Raw genomic sequence first — 15921 nt, 5'->3', positions numbered from 1 at the left:
ACATGCATTATCCTTTATAACCATTTACACACATGATGTTACAGGTGTGCAATTATTTATCACGGTTCATAAAGAGAGTTGCAACTTCAAGCTTCAACCCAAAGCTAAAAGCAGAACTCCAGGTGGAGAGAAATAAGGGAAAAGCAATGGAAGACGCCATTAAGGGTTAAGTTGGAAAGGACTTTCTGCAGACGTAGCACAGTAACAGTGGTTCTGGTATTAAGTGGTTTTAAGTGAAATCGCACTCTGCTTTATGGTTTATCGTGTTGCTGATTTTTAGCCTTGTTCAAGTGAAGTATTACCACTAATTTTTAACAAGGATAACAACAGATTCCTCCCATAGATCTCCCTGAAAATTGGATTTTGTAGGATATGTTTGAAAAAAACAATCTACCTGAACCAGGCCAATATTGTGTTTGTCTCAGAATCTGAACTTCTTTTTATGGGAAGCAATTGTTTAACAGAAAAACCACCTTTCATTTTGTAAATCAGAGAGGTCTTGAATTAATCAAACACATCTGCAACCCAGGACCTAGAAACAATTACTGTACTTCCTTGATAGCTCTGAATTATTTTCTCTAAAATCAGAGTGTAGACTGTAGATATTTAATTGAGAGGTTATTTTTTTACAAAAAACAAGAGAGCAGACACAAGTGCTCTAACAGAGAAGAGAAACTTTATATCAGTATATCCAAAACCCATATTATACTTTTCAGTGTATTTACAGAAACTGAACACAAGGTAAAAAAATAAACACATCACAAATGAAAAAAAAAAAACAGAATCCAAAAAAGTTTGTGACAAGTCTTTCATTTACAAAAGAGGCTCCCTCATATTTCCAACTTGCAGATTTTCATTTAAAAAAAACAAAATGGCAGATACTATTACAATGATACGTATGCCAAAAAAACAACAATGTTCTTTTATGTATTTCTTAAATAATTCACAAAAACACATGAGTTGGATTTTCAAGCTATAAAATTGCCATCTGCTGCATAAAAATATTGGAGAAAACAATAAAAATTCACGAAACTTGAGCTTTTTAATAATAACATTAATAATAATTATTATAGTAATAATGGGCAGTGGTTTAAGGTAAGAAACAGAATAAAGCCTTTTTTTTACCAAGAAGGAAAAGAAAGGAAATCACAGTTTGTCCGGATGACATGAGTTTAAAGAGACTGGCTTGGATAAATACAGGTTTATCAAAACTCTTTAAAACATTTCCCTCTTTATCCTTGTTTGCAGAACCTTTTAGTTTACAAAGTTTGCTCACTGCTGCTTTCATCTCTTGGGACAATTTCTGAAATCCCACCCCTTTGTGTGTCAAAATCCAGGATTGTTTTTCTTTAAAAAAAAATTCCACATCCTAAAACGATTTGACAGCTATATTATTGTGTAATATGCAACATACTGTATACCTGTCATACTTCATCATCATGCATTTGCACAACAGAGCAAGTCAACAGGTCACTAAATACGTCCCCCCAAAAATGTGACATTAATGCACTCTCTTTCTCGTCCAATTTATTTTGAGTAATCCTTTATTTAATCAGACACGTCAACTGAACCTCTCATTCACAATGACTACGTGGAGACCCATTTATGCACGGTATGGCATTTAGTGGAGTGATTCTGCTGAAGTACAGTATGTTGCTCCAGTGTACCACAGCAGCGTCCCAGATCGGACTGGAACCCACAGCCCTCCAGCTCCAGGGAGTTGTCCTAGCTATTAATACATTTAGCTACTAAACTTTTGTTGACAGACTGTTGTTCTGTGCTTCTACTCAACAGTATGGTCTGCCCTCAAAACAAAAAACACACTGCCACACAGAACCAAGTGCTCACATGTGCACGCTTATTTAGGTGTTTGTGTTGCCCGTTATGGAATGGAGGCAGCACATGTGGCGGCTAATCTGTACTCATAAACCCAAAATGCAGAGGAAGCTAGAAGGTAAAAGAGCACCATATAAAAGCCTCCTTTTGTTAAACCACAGCAATTCTCTGGCCCAGGAGTCCGCTCTCAGGGTCCAGACGGCAAGAGGCAGCAGATCCTACACTGAACTGATGGTTAGCAAGGTGTCCTTCCCTGATGGAGGAAGGACACTGTGAGCTGCAGACTCTGCGTGTGTTGCCTTTGTCCGTCCCTGCTGCACGTTGACTGGCAGTGGCTACTCAGGGTTCGAAGCAACAGATTCCAAAAAAAAGGGGGAGAGAATATTTGCAAGTATATATAGACACAAATCGTGGAAACCAAGTAAAATGGTGGCATATAATGCACATTTCTAGCAAATAGGTTAAAACCCTGCAGTGTGTGGAGTGCATCAGTATGGGACACTTTCTGATGGGTTCCCTGATAACACATAAAATTGTACCGCGTTGATGTACAGTAAAACCATAATAGGAAACGGGTTATTTTCACAAAAAACATAAAAAATATATCATATTGTCAATCACAAACACCCTTTTATCTTTGCATCCATCATTTTTTCCAGCAGCGCCAGGTGTTTCAGACCTGCAGCTCAATATTGCGGAGAATGGCAGGAATCCTTCGGGATGCCTCTGAACAAACAAACCCGAAACTCAATGGCTGACGAAGTGGCCTAGTCGAGTTTCATACAACCTTTTCGAAAGTCAGAAAAGTAAAGACGGTGAGATGAAAAATATATTTTGCAAACTGCCCGTGAAACCTTAAAACAATTAAAAGCAGAAAGAATAACAGCGCTTATTGGCCTCTGAATGCAAAGGAAAACATGATAAGACTGCAAGTCTTTTTAGCTCTGGATATATATCAGTGTCGACAAGAAAATAAAAAGCTATGTGCCTGCGTCTGGGCTCCTCTGAAAGACAACGGCAGTTAACAGCAGGCATGGCTTAGCCTGTTGCATTTCCCAGTTGAGAAGCATTTGATACAAATGAATGAAATATAAATATGTATAAACCCATCAGAGTTGTCATAACAGAACAGGTCTATCAGTGCCAAAGGCTAGTGCGCAACACAGTCAATGACATGAAACATGAAATAAGGGTTATCAAAGAACTTCTAACAAAATCCAGAAGAAAGATAAACTGCCCAAAACAGAAGTGTCATACAATTCATTTCAGCTTCAAAAAAAGCCCAGATGAAAAAAGCAGAGCAAAAAGATCAGTTTCAAATTTTGTTTCCCTGCGAGTTGCACCAGCCTCTCGCTCAAGAGACTCGATTCCTGGAGCTTCATCGCTTAGAGAGGGGATGGCCATTTCAATTCAGGAGCCAGTCCGGCCTTTCTACACTCACACTACCACAGGGGAGGCACCAGACAGAGCCTGTTTCTTAAAAATCACAGAAAAAGCTTTTAGAGACGAAAAAAATCTTTCCTTCAAGGAAACTGGGCCCAGATTCACTGTCCCTAAATAATAAGGTAAGTCCTAATAATATTGTCTGCTTCACCTTGACCTGCACCAAGAGGGCCAGCTTTTCTGTTGCCTTTTCATTTGAAAAAGAAAAGAAACAAGTAACTCAAGTTACTCTCTGGTGGTCTCATCAGTTTACTAAGAAATGATACAACTGGAAACCTGCTTTTCAACGTTATAACCACTCCACCGACAGAAACGATGGTTTGATGGATCTGAATAGGAACTGAAGGCAGGCCTAGTGTTCCGCCTCACAATGCCAGTGGTGGCAGGCTGAGGTGCAACAGACAATATACAGAACAACATCCGCATGCTGAATCTGGGAAAGGACAGAGAAAGTACATGGACAAACAAGAAAAGAGGGATAGTTGCATTCTTTGCATTTTGGGGCTTTGTCTACAATTCTACATGACGTTGGGCACAATCCGAGTTAACGAGCTACAGTACAGCACGCACAGCATATGTTGCTATCTGTGAAACTTTGAGACGGATGATATATGAAACTATTGCTTCTGGAACCATTCAACATGCTTCTAGATTGCACACTCAAAAAATTATCTTGATGCAGTACAGTACATTATACAAAGCAACCTTTACATTTTTTCTAAATCTAACTTTTCTCTCCATTGTACGTTTATAAACACAAATACATAATAAAATACAACATTTAAAACTCAAATCAACAAAAAAAAAATACACCCCAATAGATCAATTATCCTGGTAAGACATCTAAACCTGTATTTTATCAAATTAATCAAGATAATATTTTGGAGTGTAAATATATGTATACATATTTTAATTTAAGCATTCAGTACAGGCTTTTTTCTGTTTCTAGACACAATAAACAGCTTTTGTTTATTCACAGGATAAACATAACAAATGGAGCTCTTTGCGTTATATTTTTTAATTTTTCAACCATGGTAACCTTGTTTTAATTTGGAAGTCTTCCTTTCCTATAAAATAATTTACTTGCAAGTGGTATACACAACACGGTATGGACTTCCAAGTATGGAAAATATATATATAAAAAAAACACCTTTCTCAAGAATCAGAATTTGTAAACGTGGACATGAAACAGAATATTAAAAAATCAATTCTTGCCTTTTTTAATGTAAAGTTTTCAATTACGCTTAACCCATACGATGATCTTGGCGGGAATATTTATATAGATGTATATACAAATGATCGTTTTGCAGTTCTTTATTTTTTGTCAGGGTGATTCCTAAAACGCAGTTCAGTCTTTAAGGTGTCATAGAAGTCATTATGTCAAAACAAAACGAAAACAGAAAAGAAAGGCTTGGACCCACTTTCTTCACAGAGCTGATGAAGGCAGGAAACAGTGGGTTCACTGATCCTCTGTTCACTGTACACTTGATAAATAAACTTCTCTTCGGTGACCCCCGGAGATGGCTGCTCACACACTCATTGTCATGTTTGGAGAGTACTGTATATAGAGAGAAAGAGAACACAGTGACATGAGACAGGTCCTTACCACACTGGAATTCACTTTCAACTGCATATTCTTTAATAATCAACAGAATCAAAAAGTAAAATGTTACTCTGCTTGGGAGCTTAACAGAAGAATCTTAAAGAAGATTAAATATGAGAAGCAGGAACTCAAGAAAAATGGAAGTAAAAGAAAGAAATGGCATCGGTTTTCCAAAAAATGCAAAAGCTTTGGGTTTTAAGACAACATTACAATTTCTTTTCTCCATGTGGTGACATGAAAGTCATTTGGCACCTTCTAACACAAGACCTCACCAGTCACTGTGCTTGTAAGTATTTGGCAAATGGATGACTTGCTGCTAAAAAGGGGACATATTTGCTGCTGCCCGTTCCAGCAAATTAACTGAGTCACAAGACTATCACTTACTTCCCAACACAAAAGATCAGTGTTTCCAATTACTGTACATACAAGATGATGTATACTGTACGCTGCACATGGGCATGCAGCCTGGGCCAACACCCAGTCTAGTTTCCTTGCTGCTGAGACAACAAATGCAGAAAACGATGTATGGGTATATTTTTTTCAGTTAAAGGCTTTGGTTAGTCAAAGGAAATGCAAAATCCAAGGACAGACTCACCAAACAGAAAATATGACTGGCTCTGGCTACACTGAACGGGTTTTAAAAAACATCAGGTCTACACACGCCAATTCTGTTTTCCAGCAAACTTACGACAGAAGCCTGTAAGCCCCTGCCTACTGTATAAGTGACTATTCACAGAGCCAACAGGTTGGCTTTGTCTCACGGCGAATGTGGGATCAGACAGAAAGTGTGCACAGGATGTGCGGTTGCCAGCCCAGCGAAAGTGCTTTGCTCAAATGAAAGGGAGCTGAACAATTAACAGAGCTGGTGGCTGGGGGGGGGGGGGGAAGGGGGAGAGGTGTTTAGTAATAACACATTAATCCAACAAAGGGTTTCACAGGCTTTGGCATCGCATCTCCTTATGATTCTTTACTCACTGGGTTACGTGTGATTGTAAGGACATGCTTCTTCGCTGCGGTGCATCGCACTCCACAGCCCTGTGAGAGACAGTGACAGGCGCTTCTCCGGTGTCACCCAGACGACAGTGCGCCATGCACACCCACAGAACGGCAGGACAGCAGTCCACTATCATCTAACCCTGATCAGGCCTGTGGCTCACTCATAAGCGCTCTTCCAAGGACGTTATACACCAGAAATCAAGGGGAGAAATGAAACAACACAGAAACAGCTACTGCCGGGCATGTTGCGACAATAAGCCCTTAGTTGTAGTTCATGAGACTGGAAATTTCGGTCAAGAACTTAAATCCGCTGTCACTGCCGTGATGTCCAGACGATTTCTGGCGTCGGCGTTTGCAAGCTGTATGTTTAAATGCCACTTCAAGCTCAGGAGCTCCAGCTCTGCCTGCGGAGAGACCGTAGATTGAGTCCACTTACACTTTCGTTCTGAAAGGGGTTCAGGAAGTTTCCCCCCATCTCGCCGTCGTCTCGTGGAGTGCCGGGCTGGTTGCTCATGCTCATGTTACCAGGAGAGCTCTGCAAAATATACAGAGTAATTATTGAGGTTCTTGGCAGCAAAGTAGCCCTCCACTCAGAATTAAAGTGTAAGCAGATGTATGTCTGTTAAAACAGACTGAGCACGGAACTCTGGTCATGAGGGTGAATGGTTACTATTACTAACGCACTGCGCCACCAAGTGGCACACTAGAGTTAGTCCTCCATCCTACTGTATATTGAAAATCCAATCTCTAGAAAAAATCAAAGTGTTGCGATTTTGTTTAATTGTATTGCTCTCATACCTAAAGGTCTAGGCTGACATACTGTACAAAGAAACCAAGTATTTTGACATTTATTTTGGAAAAAAGCATTAATCAACTGATGATCATGTTCAAATATTCCCCAACAACAATGTGGTTTGATAGTTTGCTTGTGTTTTAAAACTGTTTTTCCCAAGAGTTTCTCCTACTTCCTGAATGCCAAATTCAAAGCAATGCATCAGTTCTGTCATGCCCTTGTGACTGACGGACGGGTACCAATGTCTTGGCCTACAATCTTAGCCACCCACAAAGCCAAAGATTTGACTGTTTGGGAAAGATGAGAAAATGCTCAAGTCCGGCCAAGGCTAGAATGACTAAATGTGAAAGAAAATTTAAATCACCATCTCATCATTTCTCAGTGTCTGTCTGCACTGTATCCATTATTAATATTCGGCATTAACAGAGAATAAAAGTTGAACTGGGGCTGAACACACTTAAACAAACACAGACTTGGCAGCTACAGTGGAACAAACATGAGACTTCAGTTTATGAAACATAATCCGCAAAACAAACCAAGAACACATCTCTTGAGATACCATGGTAAAAATGTTGTTTTTAAAAATTTATTTAATCACTGTCTTTATGGCATGTTCAACCAATTGGGAGATGACTGTCTTTATGTCTTGGCTCATTACAATAACCGTCACAGGGAGAATGGAGAAGTGCAGACAGGATCCTTCTGAGCTGACCACCCACTGAGCTTCTGACACTTCTGACATTCATCTTCCAGGGGTGATGCCCAGGAGGACGTGCCACCTGGAGGGACGTCCCTCACTGACTTCACCACAAGCCTGCAAGCAGGCCAACTGGCAGCCAAATTGTCTGCTAGACTAATCTCTTGCAAAACACAGGGATTGTTACATGAATGAAGTGTTTTAATCCCAGCTGGACCTATAACCACAGCAAAAGTGTGAAGGACCATGACAAGTGGGGTCAGCCGCTGTCTCACTACCTGGCTCCTTATCTCTGCTACACTGTGTTTGTTGGTTTGTCTGGTGCATAAGTGAGAAACATTCTTTTGCTACCAGATGCACAGTTCACATAAAATATTGTGCACTAGAGTGGAAGGATTAATCTTTCAAAGGTGAGCCTGGAGGTAATACACATCTGCTGTTCAAAGGATTTTTGCAAAAAAGGTGCTGCTTATTCCCTGCTCCATGAAATGAATAGGAATGAATACAGTAGCTACTACAGTATATACAAATGAAAGATTAACCAAAATGGACATTTTCATCCTTTTTCAATTAATAAGTATGCATGCAACTTAAAGTTTAGGTTACAAAAGTCTAGGAAACTACTGTATAATGCACATTAACTGAATGCTTCAAGTTGCTTGAGTACACTGAGATTGCTGGTTCTGGTATCAAATCAGACAAGCAGCTCTCAGCAGTAACAACTTTCCCTCTATATACAGTTGTCAAGGGAGGACTTAACTCCTGAACTCTGTCATTTCCAGTTTTTAAAAACATTTTTCGTTTTGTAGGGACACTCTCTCTTATGCAAGAGAGCAAAGACGGTCACACTCTGAGAGCAGTAGATGCCTTGACACAACGCCTAGAACCCACCGAGGCCAAATGTGACCTCATGTCACAGACTGACCCTCATGATGTATGTAGTGAAAAACAATACACAGCACCTTTCTGTCCTCATGGGGAATCTTCTCAAAATCAAAACATTTACTGACTTCCTTTGAAAGTGTGCTTCAAAAATATGGAGGATGAATATCACTCTTACCTTGGAAATACTGTCAATGTCTCCCGATCCTGGATATAAAAACAAGAGATTGCAATTATTTTTCACAGCATGCAACTGCAGGCACTGCTTCCTGACAAGCCTAGAGAACTCTCACTGACCTGAGGCTACTTGCACTGGGCCTCTGACTGGTGAGGAGCTACCCACTGATTAACCAGAACACACTGTTATCTCCACTGTAGTTCAAATCCACATGTTGCACCAGTGTGCTGCCTTTCATTTTTCTCTCTGGGTTTCATCAGTTCTAAAGCCATACATTAGTAATAATGCATCACAGAGGATTCAGACAGCAACTGCACACCAACGCCAGTTCTCAAGCCCAATTTCACATTCCTTCTGAAATTTGCCAATTGATCTATTTTTGCTCTCAAAAAGGAAAAACATGGAATGATTTCGACAAAAGAAATACCACAAATACACTACAACCAGAGCTGTATTCCCAGAGCTTATCTGTCCAGAAGAATATAACATTAATAATTGGTAACATTTGTAGTAACATTATTACTAGTAATTGTTTTGACAATATCTGTAGTAATAATGGTAATTTTATCAATGAAAATCACAGTCTGCACAAAAGAACAACAATCCATTTCTGGCAAAGTAGAAGCTAATCACAAAAAGCGAGTGTCCACTCTGGAGGAATGCAAGACCTGTGTGAACAGGCCAAATGTCTGTTTTTACAGGGCAGCCAAGAAGTAATTCACTGAAGACAAAGCTTCTTGTTGTATGGTTTCAAGAATTAAACACAAGCTCCAGAATGTTCATTAACTGCATGTTTTTAGTAATTTATTCACTTATTCACTCTGTGTACCCTGTTCACTGGCCTCTCATTAAACATACAGTAAGTGGCTTCATGCAGGTTGACATTTGTCGTAGAGGCCATGCCATGGAGGTGGTCTCCTGTAAAAATCACAGGCTAGAGGTGCGTGTTGTTCCCTGTTAGAAGCAATACAAGCTGTACACCTGCGACAAGGGCTTCACACCAGGTTGCAGATGCTGTCTTGTGGGATCCTGTCCTATATCTCTTGTAGACCCTGGACCAGCAGATGCCTGTTCACTGGTTCAAACTGCAGCTACTGTACATGGTTTTCCACCCCCTTCCACTGCCATAACAGTACAAATAATCAGAGTAAATAAGAGTGCTTGAGAAATACCAAGAGCAACCACAAGAGGGACCCTCAGGACCATCAAGCATGACTTGCAAGAGTTCGGAATGAACAGACAATCAACAGGTGTAGTTGATTTGTGCAGCTGGAAAGGTGTTTATCCCTCCTAGGACTTGTCTCCTGTAGTGGTTCAGCAAAAGGATACATCTGCAAAGGACGTCACTTGGGCATTTCAATTTCTTTGCATTATTATTCACAGTAGACAAACTGGACTCATGCCCTGGTCTGTGAAAACAGATGTGGACAGATGTGGAGAGGTTTCTGGAGCTGGCTTGTTTCACTGTCCATGCTATGTTTATTTTGGAGGTGTTTTCCCCAACTCAATTAGTCTGTGTGAGAAGGAACACATCTTTGTAATGCTCCCTGGTTGGGGATCCACTGCCAAACAGGTGCTGCTGTTCAAAATACACATCAGGAAAAGTATTCTAGGGAAAGAATGCCTAAATAAACTTTCATATGAAGGCAGCAAGAATGTGTCATTGAAAAGAGCAAATAAAAATCTGTGAAACAGAAATGAAGATGAACAAACTAAGCTCTCAAATCAGGAGTTGATCAGGAGAAAACTATGGAAAGGCATCTTGTCATGAACACAGGAATGGCGACACATTTGATCCGATACTCTTTTAGAATTCCGATCGAAACATCATTTTCGTTTAGTACTTTCATTTTAGAGGGGAGGGGGGGTGGGAGGGTAAATCATTTTCCGTCAAGCTGGCATAAACAAGTAGGATCTAATGGCAACTACAGAACGAAACAGGAATGAGATATCCACAGGGACATGTTGCGGTTCCACAGGTCTCAAAGCAAGAAGGTAGCTCAGAAGCTCTCCGCTTTCCTCAGCTGAGGTTCTTCCTCCAGTCTCCAAGTCCTCAGTCTTGTGCTGTTTTTGCTCTCTGCTCCCTCTGCATCCTTTGTCAGCAATGAGTTTGTTATCTGATCAGTCGGCGAAAACTCACTGCTGACTCTGGGGGTGTTCCAAAGCATGTAGCGCTTCCTTTACCTCATCCCATTTCCAGTAATGTTTTAAATGTATTAGCACCGGCAGGAAAATGCAATTTTAAAAAAAGTGCAAGGTAAAGGATGAATGACTCACTCTTTTAAATCATTCTGTGCATAACTGAAAGATCCAAACTGTTTTTAAAAAAATATTACAGTCCCTATGCATGAAACTGATTTCCGGATGCTGAGTACAAGCATGCTCTTTTCCACAATCCCTCTGGATGATGATCATTACTATTATAAAGGAGAATATGGGATCCTCCTGTAGTAAATTAAGTGCGTCACTTGCTTTTGTATAATTTACAGCTCAGTGAAAAAAGAATGCTAGAATAAATATTAATGCAATTTAGACTCTCTTTGAAAAACAGGTCTAGTGCCAGCCCCCACTGTGCTTCTGTATTTGTATTTATCTTCAGGGAGCAGATAATGCCTTTTGGTCAAACACAGAGAACACAGAGAATGTGGCCCAATTCATTGTTATTTAGAAGAACAAGAGAGTAAAATCAGTGCCGTTCTGATCGGAAAAAAGCCATCAAGACCATCAAATTTCTCATAACACACAAAGCTTCACACCTACAACTCCCCACTCTCAGATTAAGTCTAAATCTTTGCCTACCCTAAACACTGAGGATAAACTACTGCTATTAGTTCAAGCAGGGAGCTGCGTCAGCTTGCAAACTGCAAAGGAACAAGTAAAGGTTTATTCCATGCTGAAAAGAGAAGAAAGGAAACGCAACGTTTCGGCTGTGGAGTCTTCTTCAGGCTCCGCGGCTGAAACGTTGTGTTTCCTTTCTTCTCTTTTCAGCATGGAATAAACCTCGACTTGCTCCTTTACAGCTATTGCCATTATTTTACCAAATCAATACATTTGAACAAATCCCCCTGATCTTGTTGGACACCACACAAGGCAAGAGGGACCAAAAAGAAGAAGGACTCGCAGGTCCAAGTATGGTTTCGTCATGTGATCACTGAAATTCTGAAATTTCTTTTAACGACTAACATCATGTCATTGATCTTGAGAAGTGATTGTCTTCTAATGTGACTTTTGCAATCCTTGATATATTCATCAATTTGGAAAATTGCCATTATTTTGCCACTTTACCATTAGTAATTTGTATTTATCATTCAATATGTCCTGATAAATTTGTTATACTTATGTCTATGTCCTGTATTTTATATGTTGTGATGTGTCCAGTGACTGCAGCTAACTCTGGTAAAACCAAAATTAATGTAGCTGTCATTATATGTAGTTTTTTAAAGTTTTTAAATCTATTTGCAACGTTTTTTGTGTTTTATCAAACTGCCAGAGAAGACAGAATCACTTTCTGGATAACAAATTTGTTATAGAAAGTAAAGGAATTCATTATATTTCAAAACTGTAGCTGAAATGATCACTAGCATTTTTGTCCAAGCAAATTACAAGGTGGATGTCAAACCCATAACTATAACACAGCCGGTGTAAAACAGAAGTGACTGACAAGTAATACATACAAAAATGTATGTATGTAACCTCAGCTTTTTCTACAGCAATTCAAATGCATCAAACTTTAGAATGTAAGGAAGTTTAAAAGATAAATTGTAGTGTTGCTGGTTGGTACATGGACAGTGCCAAGTCACTATTGACTTGGAATGTGCAAACAGAAAGTGTCTGACAGTGCATAGTGGGACACTATTAACACGCAGCTTTTAGTTAATGGGCTATCTCAATTGATTATGCTGCTGGACCACTGGTTGAGAATCACAGATCTAGATAATGCTTGAAGAAATTTGAGATTATAGGTTGAAGTGTGCACCCACACTCTTCTCACATCACACACCCTAAGGACATTCCCAAGGACAGTATAGTGGGGAAGCAACACGTTAACATTTTGTGTAAATGCAACCTACACCTGCTCTGCTGAAGCCCCGATTTATCAAGCAATACTCTTTATAACATCCTACAACGGCAGGTACCCTCTAGATTCAGAACCGAGAGACGGGAGGGGATACCGCAGCTGTTCGGCTTTAAAATTGATGTGTCGTTCCTGAGGATTCTGCGCTAACAGACCATTTCTTCTCGCCTACATTCAGAAACGATCTTTGTAATTCTGCAGTCTCAACGTTCTCCTACTATAATGGGCAATGCCCCCCCCAAAAAAATACATAACACCTGCAGAGCAGACGAGTTCTCAAACAGGCTGAAAGTGTGGAGTGGGATTGGCTTTCAAAAGGCGAGCAGGGCTGATATTCACCTAATGACCCGTTCATGTGATGTGGCTCCATTCCTGCCATGCCGCCGATGGGGCCATCTGAGCCCGGGCCCATCGGGAACTGCGGGCAGAAAGACACACAGACATGAGGCGCGGTCACGTCTCGCCCTGCAGGAGGTGCCGAGGAGCACCGGCGACTCAGGTCTGGTCGCGCATTAGGACCACCTGAGTTTCCCTGCACCGGCTGTCGAAATGGAGAATGAGACGTTCTGGGCCTTTTTTTCAATTGAATATTTTCTGTTCTGGGGAATATAAGACAACGAGGAATAACGCCTCTGACTTTGCTGGTGTGATCGTGGCACCCAGGTCCACGTTGTTTCTTTTTGTCTTTTACAATGTTGACAACCTTATGCTTTTCAACCCTGAACAAACGCTTCTCCTCCCAGAAGCCTGAAGCCCTGCAAGGCCTGATAAGCAAGTATCCATAACAGCATTTTAGCAACAAAGTAAAATAAACTCAATTACTCTGGCCTGAGCTTTGTTCCGACATGGACTGCTTATTTCCTTCAGTCACTTTCTTTCTATACACGGTGTAACATAAAAAAAATAATTGACCTTGTTTATAAATCGGTGTATTCCTCTACAGCCCTGCTAAAGATGTGGCCCCTGTCATCTTGCACCTTTGTGAAGGGGAATGCTCTGGAGAATCACTCCCTCTGTCTACAGTACGACTCTTGAGTCCCAGCTGATCTCCAGCTCAGCTGTGTTATTTAAGGCCCTTAGGACACGGAGAAGGTGCAGGCCGGATTTTTGTTTTGCAGACTACCCAACACTGCTTCTGAGAAAAGGCTTTCTCACCTGAGTCCACAAAGTGAGAGGCCAAAGTACAGCATTTTAGCTTTATGGACTTTCTGCTGAAATGATGGAAACTGACTTCATAAGAATTACAATTCCCCCTTTTGTCATTGTAATCACAAGTACTCGTTACACACTGCATACGCTGTACAGATTCTCAAAATGAGAGCCAGCATTTTCTTACATTTGACCTGTTTGCTCCAGGCGGTACTGCATTGATCATAGTGTACATGGTGTCACCAGAATTTGTTGAATCTGAAAGAGAAGACCAACTTAACATAAGAGTTTTAAAATAATAACAAGCAGAAAAACAAGCACACTGTATATAACACTCAACACTATGTTCAATGTTTAATAACGTTGTTACACCAATATATGGACCATTAGCACAACTTAGGACGTGCCATGTAGGATACCAAGTCTGCAATGTTAAAAATAATAAGCATAATTAAAAAAGGATCAGATATCATAAAATAATTTTAAACTACATTTTTATCATCTCAATTAACAAGAAACTTGTAACACTGATGCCGCTTTCAAATGTGAAATTTGAAATTTACAACTGCTCAGACTGCTCTTACAAAAAGTATTTAAAAAGAGAGGCGACTCCTGTCAGACACTCCTCTCTGAAGCCATCAAGAGACTGCTGTTGACATATCACTGCAAAGCCACTTTCACCACGAATAAGGAGGCGTCTGAAGCAAATTGCGGGCAAATACAGGACAAATACAGTTGAGCTCCCATAAAATAATCTTTATGGTTCTAACCAAGTCTTTGACAGAAGGTATAATCACCATCAAGATTAGACGCCAGCAGGCTGGTTGTCTTACATTTGATAAAAAGCAAAATAGGAAATGGAAGAAATGTATTGCCGTATTTAAATTTAAAAAAAAGTCCACAAATAAAACAGAATGGCTTTAAAACAGCGCAGAGGCTTTTGACTCCCTGGTGCTGTAAGACAGCTTCCAGACAGACAGAAGTGGCCCCGTGCTGTAAGCGGGCTGTGGACTGACTGCCGGAGTTAATCACAGGACCCCGCAGTGCAACGCAAATTCACCGCAATTCCTCGTTCAGCGGACTCTGAAGCTCCTGCTGTATCAGCCCCACACTAAGACCTTCGCAGGGAGCAAACTACAATAACAGGCATGAAACATCATGAAAAGCAAAAAGCAAAAAGGTCAAATACCTGTAAATACATTTAATGCACATAAATACTATATAGTTAAGGACATCAGTTAATTAATTAAAAAGGGATAAGGTGTTTAATTCGCCCAGCATTGTTTTAAAAAAGGGGAAGAAAAATGACCATTCCCCCTTAACAAAATGTACCAAAACTCTCCTCCCAGGTAACGGCGCTAAGTTCGGCGGGTTCGGCCGTGTTTCAGGTCGATGTGCATTTCCTGCTGAGCCAGGCGGGACGCGCTCTGGGCGGAATTGAGCTGGACGGTTTTTTCCCCCTGCTGTGGGATTCTCAGAAGAGCTTCTGACGCTGCGCTGGAAAAGCACGGCCGTTAGCCAGCGCTAAACCAATTACAGCGCCGAGCCCGGAGGAGAGCGGGCCTCACGCCACAGGATGCAGAGCGGCAGCAGCCTCTCGGGTGAAGCCGAAGCACCTTTTATTCTGTTTCATGTTTTTTGGTCCCGGGGGGTATTTGTGGGGACACCCGCCAGGGAAAATCAAAGCATTTGACGGCTTTATAGAGCTCTACAGAGCTTATATACATAAGCTGTATAGAGACTGCCTACCTGCGGGGCTGGGCATTATGGGAGTTCCTGGGGGTCCCCCGCCTCCCGGTGGACCCTATAAAGAAACACAAGACAGGCGTCACTGGCACAGGCATGGCAGAGCTGTTCCCAGATCCTTGGTCTGGCTCGTAGTGTAAGAGCAAGCCGCCACCGTCTGGACATCCTTAACCCTTAACAAAAATCACAAAGCCAAGAGAACACAGGAGGAGACCGATCAAGCCACGTGAAGATCATTTTAGAGTGGTGTAAGAATTTGTTCGCCAAATGGCAAATGTTGAGTCCAGCAGTTCGACTCGTTGCTGAAGGAAAGTAATTTGAGCAGCGGTGCGAGAGCTGAGTTTCAATGCTGCGGGGGAGAGGTAAGGACAGACCAGACGGATAGATGATTGTTAACAAGCAGTTTGCAGGTCTGATTGTCGCAAGACATTGTGCTGAAAAGGTGTTAAATGTACAGCAGGCAGGAAAGCTGGCAGCATGAAACAGCAGCAGGCAAACGAACCAGTTAATCCTCTGAGGGAAA

General features: G+C 41.1%; 1 protein-coding gene across 2 annotated transcripts in view; it reads right to left on the bottom strand.

Moving 5' to 3' along the window:
- Positions 1-654: 654 nt before the first annotated feature.
- Positions 655-15921, bottom strand: part of LOC148837298 (single-stranded DNA-binding protein 2) — a 155525-nt gene continuing 140258 nt past the window's right edge. For both annotated transcript variants that reach the window (XM_088910264.1, XM_088910265.1), the window contains 6 exons: positions 15402-15456; positions 13840-13910; positions 12843-12921; positions 8429-8457; positions 6315-6413; positions 655-4837 (listed from right to left, as the gene is read on the bottom strand). In XM_088910264.1, coding sequence (XP_088766390.1) covers positions 4808-4837; positions 6315-6413; positions 8429-8457; positions 12843-12921; positions 13840-13910; positions 15402-15456 — 363 coding nt within the window. In that variant the 3' untranslated portion in view covers positions 655-4807. The remainder of the gene's footprint in view (positions 4838-6314; positions 6414-8428; positions 8458-12842; positions 12922-13839; positions 13911-15401; positions 15457-15921) is intronic.

Source organism: Atractosteus spatula, chromosome 3 (assembly GCF_055471065.1).
Source record: "Atractosteus spatula isolate fAtrSpa1 chromosome 3, fAtrSpa1.hap1, whole genome shotgun sequence".
Classification (NCBI taxonomy): Eukaryota; Metazoa; Chordata; class Actinopteri; order Semionotiformes; family Lepisosteidae; genus Atractosteus; species Atractosteus spatula.
Note: the sequence above shows the minus strand (reverse complement) of the source record. Positions and strands in the feature narration are given on the sequence as shown.